Source organism: Malurus melanocephalus, unplaced genomic scaffold (genome assembly GCF_030028575.1).
Source record: "Malurus melanocephalus ecotype Western Australia unplaced genomic scaffold, MMel_1.1 scaffold_1126, whole genome shotgun sequence".
Classification (NCBI taxonomy): domain Eukaryota; kingdom Metazoa; phylum Chordata; class Aves; order Passeriformes; family Maluridae; genus Malurus; species Malurus melanocephalus.
This window is the reverse complement of record NW_026624358.1, coordinates 2,775-8,631: the sequence shown is the minus strand read 5'-3', so window position 1 is coordinate 8,631 and position 5,857 is coordinate 2,775. Positions and strand designations below refer to the sequence as shown.

The following is a 5,857-nucleotide window of genomic DNA, read 5'->3' as shown; positions in this document are numbered from 1 at the left end:
TGAGGGGGTTCAGAGGGGCCCTGAGAGGGTTCGGGTAACTTTGAGGGGGTTTGGGGAGACCCTGAGGGGGCTCGGGGGACGCTGAGAGAGTTCAAGAGGGGACACTGAGGGGGTTCGGAGGGGCCCTGAGGGGGTTCGGGGGGACGCTGAGGGGTTTCTTGTACCATCGGGGCAATGGGGGCCTGCAGCGTGGGGGGCAAAGAATGCTGGGGCCATTGGGATGATCTGGGGTCTGCTGGACTTTGAGGGTGTTGGGGGGATACGGGAAGTTCTGGGTGCCATGGGGACAATAGGGGGTCTCCAGGGTGTGGGGTTCGAGAGGATCGTGGGACCAAGAAGGCACTGGAACGGTCCAGGGGGTCCTGGCACCATGGAGGGGGGTGTTGGGATTGTGGGGACCCCGGGAGAGGGTCGTGGGTGGGGGGTGCAGCGGCTGCTGGGACCATGGGGTGTCCATGGGGAGGGGTCGGGGGTGCTGGCAGGGCCCCCATGGGGGTCCCAGTGTGGGGTGGACTCGTGGGGAGCTGTGTGGGATCATTCCTGGGGAAGCAGGGAGGGTCCCATAGGGGGTGGTGGGGGCAGGATGGGCCTGTGGGGTGCAGTGGGGGGGTCTGTGCGCCCCTGACCCACTGGGGAAACCTTGGGGTCATGGGAATGGGGCACCACCATCAGCACTTGAGCTCCCAGAACATGGGGGGCACTGGCATCGGGCCCCCCGAGACCCAAAGAAAGCCGGGGGGAGGCACTGGAGAGGTCTCAGGGTACAAAAGAGGGGCTGGGGTGGCCCCCCTTAAACCCCTGGAGTCCTGCCAGGGTGGGGGTTCAGTCCCCCGGGGATGGGGGGCTGTGCCCTGCTTGGCCCTGATCCCCCCGTGGCTGCCCATGGGACCTCTGTGCCTGTCCCCATCCCGAAATAAAGGATTGTCCTCAAAGCTGGGATGAGTCCTTCCCCCGGGGGGGGTCCCCAACACCACAAGGACCCCCATGATCCTCACGGGGAGGCTCCAGAATGGGGACCCCATTCCCGTGATGACCCCCCAGCCCGCTGGGGTGACCCTGGGGTGACCGGGGCAGGGCGTGGTGGTCCCTACAGTGGGGACACCCACTCCGGGAGGGGCTGGACCCCCATCCCGTTTCACCCCATGGTGACCCATTGCTGCCCCATCGCCGGGATTTGGGGGGGACAGGGGTCCCTCGCGGTGGCTTTGCCCGTCCCCCCGCCACCGCCCGAGACCCCTGTCCCTTGCACAGATGCTGCTCCCCCCAAATCCCCCCTCCGTGACCCCATAACCTTCTCGGGATCGGTTTATGGCATCATCCAGCATCGGCAGGGGCAGCACTTCCCGCTCGGCGCCTGCGCTCGCCGCGCCGCCGGAGCCTCCGCCGGCCTGGGCACGGCCGAAATTGGGGTTCCCCTTCCCATGCTGCCACCAGACACCCTCCCCAAACTGATCGAGACTCCCTCTCCAAATTGTCGGAGAACAATGGGCTGAACGCATCCGGCGTCTTCCAGCGCTGGGAGCCGCCGGCACAGGCCGGGCTGGGGGTTGCGGGAAACAAAGCCCCCCTCAAAAAATCTCCTCCGCGTGGTGCTGGGGGGGTCACCGGCCCCCCACGGCCCGCTGAGGGACCCCCCGGTTCGCCCCGAGGAGCTGCACAGCCGCCGGCCCCGGTTTGAGGAGCGACAGCGCCGGTAGCAGCAGGTGGGGGGGGCGGCGGGAGGGTTTTTTTTTGGGGAGGGGGTGCCGGGATCGTGGGAACGGGGGGTCGGGGCCGTGCGTCCCCCGCACGGGTTTGGGGCAGTTTGGGGACCCTCGATCCCTTCCCGGGGGCGGAGGATGGTGGGGGGCGTTCCCTTCGCAATGCCCAGCGCGGCTCAGCCCCCCCAGCCCGGAGCGGCCCCGGGGGGGTTTGTCCCCGTGTGTCCCCCCGTGTGTCCCCCCGTGTGTCCCCCCGTGTCCCCGTGCCACCCCCGTGTCCCTTTGCCCCGCTCTGTCACGGCACGACGGGTAAAGGACGGTCAGTGCCCACGGGCTGCCCACCTTTGCCCCGGGATTGTCGTGCGCGGCTCCCGGTGAGTGCCGGGGTTCCGGGAAGGAGGGCACCCCTAGACCCTCCCGCTCTTCCTTCTGTCCCCCCACAGCTCCTGTTCCTCACCCCGGGTCGGGGGATGAACCCCTGGGGGCCCATTATGGGGGGGAAGGGACCCCTCACCTGTTCCCCCTCTCACCTGTTCCCCTTTGCTTTTGGGGGACGCGCGGGTGGGAGGGAGCGGCACCGGCACTGCCCTGACTCCGCGGTGCCACCGCAGGGACGGGTCTGGGGGCGCCCCGGGGGTCCCTGTGCCATCCCAAAGATGAGATCTGGGGGTATCTCGGGGGTCCTCTTTCATGGCAGTGCCCTGACCCCTCCGGGTTATCCCAGGGATGGCATCTTCGGTTACTCAAGGAGTCCATACCATGGCACTGCCCTGACCCCACAGTGCCATCCCAGGGATGCGATCTGGGGGTGTTCCAGGGGTCCCCTGTCATGGCATTGCCCTGACCTCTCAGTGCCATCCTACAAATGTATTTAGGGGTATCCTGGGGGTCCCCTGTCATGGCACTGCCCTGACCCCCTTGTGCCATCCCACAAATGTATTTGGGGATATCCTGGGGGTCCCTGTGAATGTCAGTGCTGCCCTGACCCCCTGTGCCACCCCAGGAATGGGATCTGGAGTATCCTGGGGTTGCCTGTCGTGGCACTGCTCTGATCCCTCTGTGCCATCCCAGGAATGGGATCTGGTTTACCCCAGACATCCTCCCCCACAGCACCTCCCTGACCCCGCTCTGTCCCACCCCGCAGGTGCCCCCATGGCGTCGTTCCGCATCCGACAGTACCGGGACCAGGACTACGAGGCGGTGCGGGCGCTGTTCGCCCGSGGCATCCTGGAGCACGCCCCGGCCGGTTTCCGGCACGTTCTGCGCTCGGCGCGGGTGCGGCTGGCGCTGCTGGCCGTGTTCGTGGCCGCACGGGCGGCCGCCGGCTCCTGGGTGCTGGGGCTGGGCGCCGTGGCGCTGGCGCTGGTGCTGCTGTGGGTGCTGGTGCGCTCGCTGAGCGCCGAGTACGTGCGAGACGCGCTGGGCACCGACCTGTGCGATGTGCCCGGCACTTACCTGCGGCCGCCCGACCGCGGTTTCTGGGTGGCCGAGGTGGGTGGCACCGTGGCGGGCATGGTGGCGGCGGTGCCCGCGGGCCGTGGCGAGCTGGAGCTGAAGCGGATGTCGGTGAGCCGGGAGCACCGGGGCCGCGGGCTGGCACGGGCGCTGTGCCGGGAGGTGCTGGCTTTCGCCCGCACCCGCGGTTTCGGCGCCGTGGTGCTCAGCACCTCCATGGTGCAGGTGGCGGCGCAGCGGCTCTACGAGGGGCAGGGTTTCCGCAAGGTGGGCACTTCCTACCCCTCGCTGCTGGGCACCCTGCTGAACTTCCAGATTTTCCACTACCGCTGCGACCTGGGCGAYGGCACCAAGTAGGGCCGGGTGGGGATGGAGGGTCCGGCGCGGTGCCCCGAAGCTGGCGCTGCCATGGCACCCCAGCTCCAGCCCCGGCGTGGCAGCGCCGATGTGGCACCACCGTGACCCCGGGACATGAGGCGCTGCCGYGGCACCCGAACCCTGGCACGCGTGGCACCGCTATGGCACCCCAAACCCKGCCCCGGGACRKSAGGCATCACCCCAGCACTCCGACCCCAATCCTGGCACAGCAGCACCTACACAGCACCGCGATCCTGGGACACCGAGCATCACCGTGGCACCCCAGCTTGGCACTGCCGTGGCACCCTGAGCCCAGGGCGTGTGGCGGTGCCGGGGCACCCCAAATTCAGGACTCCGCACTCCGAACCTGCCGCACGAAGCACCGCCATGGCACCCCYGATCCCCACCCCGGCGCAGGAGCCACCGCCGCCGCCCTTCCCGGATTTCCAGCAGCGGGAAATAAAGAGAGACCTGTGGGAACGCTGTGTGTGACAAGGGACATTTTGGGGAATGGGGGATGTCCCGTGGGGATAAAGGACAGCTGGCGGGACTGTGGGTTCTTTGGGGGATAGGGGACACTTTGGGGAACAGGAAGCACCTTGTGACAGAAGCGATGCCTTTAGGGACAGCTGGAGGGAACAGCGGAAATCTTAGGGGACACCTTCAGGGATAAGGAGCACCTTGGGAACTGGGGACTCTCTGGGGGACAACGGAGATCTTGGGGTGAGGGAGGAAATCTTTGGGGACAGGGACCCTTTGGGGAACGGGCCCGTGCCCTCACCCAAGATGGCGCCGGTTCCCTTTTCACCTTTCCCACTGCCCTCACCCAAGATGGCGCCGGTTCCCCTTTCCCTTTTCACGCTGCCCTCACCCAACATGGCACCGGTTCCCTTTTCCCCTTTCGCGCTGCCCTCACCCAAGATGGCGCCAGTTCCCTTTTCACCTTTCGCGCTGCCCTCACCCAAGATGGCGCCAGTTCCCTTTTTCCCTTTCCCGCTGCCCTCACCCAAGATGGCGCCAGTTCCCTTTTCCCCTTTCGCGCTGCCCTCACCCAAGATGGCGCCGGTTCCCTTTTTCCCTTTCCCACTGCCCTCACCGAAGGTGGCGGCGGTTCCTCTCTTCCCGCTGCCCTCACTCAAGATGGCGCCAGTTCCCCTTTCCTGTTTCGCACTGCCCTAACCCGCTGCCCTCACCCAAGATGGCGGCGCCCTGCACGGCGTCACGCCGTGACGTGCAGGGCGTGGCGCGGCCGAGGGAAGCGCCGGGGCCGCCCGGTCCCGATCCCGGTCCCGGTTCCCCCTCCCGGTTCCCCCTCCCATCCCAACCCGGTTCCCCCGTCCCGGCCGCGCCATGGATTGTTACACGGCCAACTGGAACCCGCTGGGCGAGGAGACTTTCTACCGGTGAGGGGCGGCACCGGCTGTGTTTGGGGGTCCCGGCTGTGTTTGGGGGTCCCGGCTGTGTTTGGGGGTCTCGGGGCTGCCCAGGGGTGTCCCAGGGTCGTGATGGTGTTGGGGCTCCCTGGAAAAGGAGTCCTGGCATGGCTGGGGATGCCAAGGATGGGAATTGGGATTCCCGGGATGGTTGGGGGGATGCCAGGGCTGGGAAGGGGTGCCCGTGGTTCTTGGAGCTGGCGGGGTCGGGGGTCCTGGGGATGGTTGTGGGGTCTCAGGGTTGGTGGGGGATCCCTGGATGGTCATAGGATTTGGGGCAGGCTGGGGATGGGGGTCCTGGGTCTGGGAGTGGGTCCCGGGTGTGTCTGGGGGGGTCTTGAGGCATCCTGGGATGGCCGTGAATGTTGGGAATGGTTGGGAAGGGGGTCCCGGCGGTGGTTGAGGGGTCCCAGGGGTGATTGAGGGGGTCCCGAGGGGGGGCCAGGATCATGGGACTGGGTGGGGAGGGGGTCCCAGGGCTGTCAGAGGAGTCCTGGGTGGCTGAGGGGGTCCCGGGATGGCCGAGGTTCATGGCGCTGGCTGGGGAGGGGGTCCCAAGGCTGTCAGAGGGGTTTTGGGGTTGGCTCGGGGTCTCTGGGGGTTCATCCATCAGTCCATCCATGTGTCCRTGTGTCCCGGCAGGAAGCTGGAGCTCTACTCCATGGAATGGGGGCTGCGGGAGGACCTGCGGGACTGTGTGGTGGCAGCTGCCCCGTACGGGGGTCCCATAGGTGGGTGCGGCCCCCCCGAACCCCCCAAACCGGGGCTGTGCCGGTGATGGCTCAGAGAACGTTCCTTCTCCAGCTCTGCTGAGGAATTCCCGGCGGGAGAAGACCCCCAGCGCCCGGCCGCTCCTGGAGATCTACTCAGCCTCGGGGCTGCTCCTGGCCAGCGTCCCGGTGAGCTGGGAGG

The 5,857-nt window shown here is 67.5% G+C and overlaps 1 protein-coding gene across 3 annotated transcripts; it reads left to right on the top strand.

Moving 5' to 3' along the window:
* The first annotated feature begins 599 nt into the window (after positions 1 to 599).
* On the top strand, positions 600 to 3,694 carry NAT8 (N-acetyltransferase 8 (putative)). 3 transcript variants are annotated; one of them, XM_057387079.1, is made up of 2 exons: positions 600 to 1,693; positions 2,845 to 3,694. In XM_057387079.1, the coding sequence occupies exon 2, from the start codon at positions 2,853 to 2,855 to the stop codon at positions 3,510 to 3,512; it is 660 nt and encodes a 219-aa protein (XP_057243062.1). In that variant the 5' UTR covers positions 600 to 1,693; positions 2,845 to 2,852; the 3' UTR covers positions 3,513 to 3,694. The 3 variants fall into 3 exon arrangements, with proteins under 3 accessions (XP_057243062.1, XP_057243061.1, XP_057243063.1); XM_057387078.1 differs by having other exon boundaries at positions 602 to 1,703; XM_057387080.1 differs by lacking the exon at positions 600 to 1,693 and adding an exon at positions 1,939 to 2,074.
* The last annotated feature ends 2,163 nt before the right edge of the window (positions 3,695 to 5,857 follow it).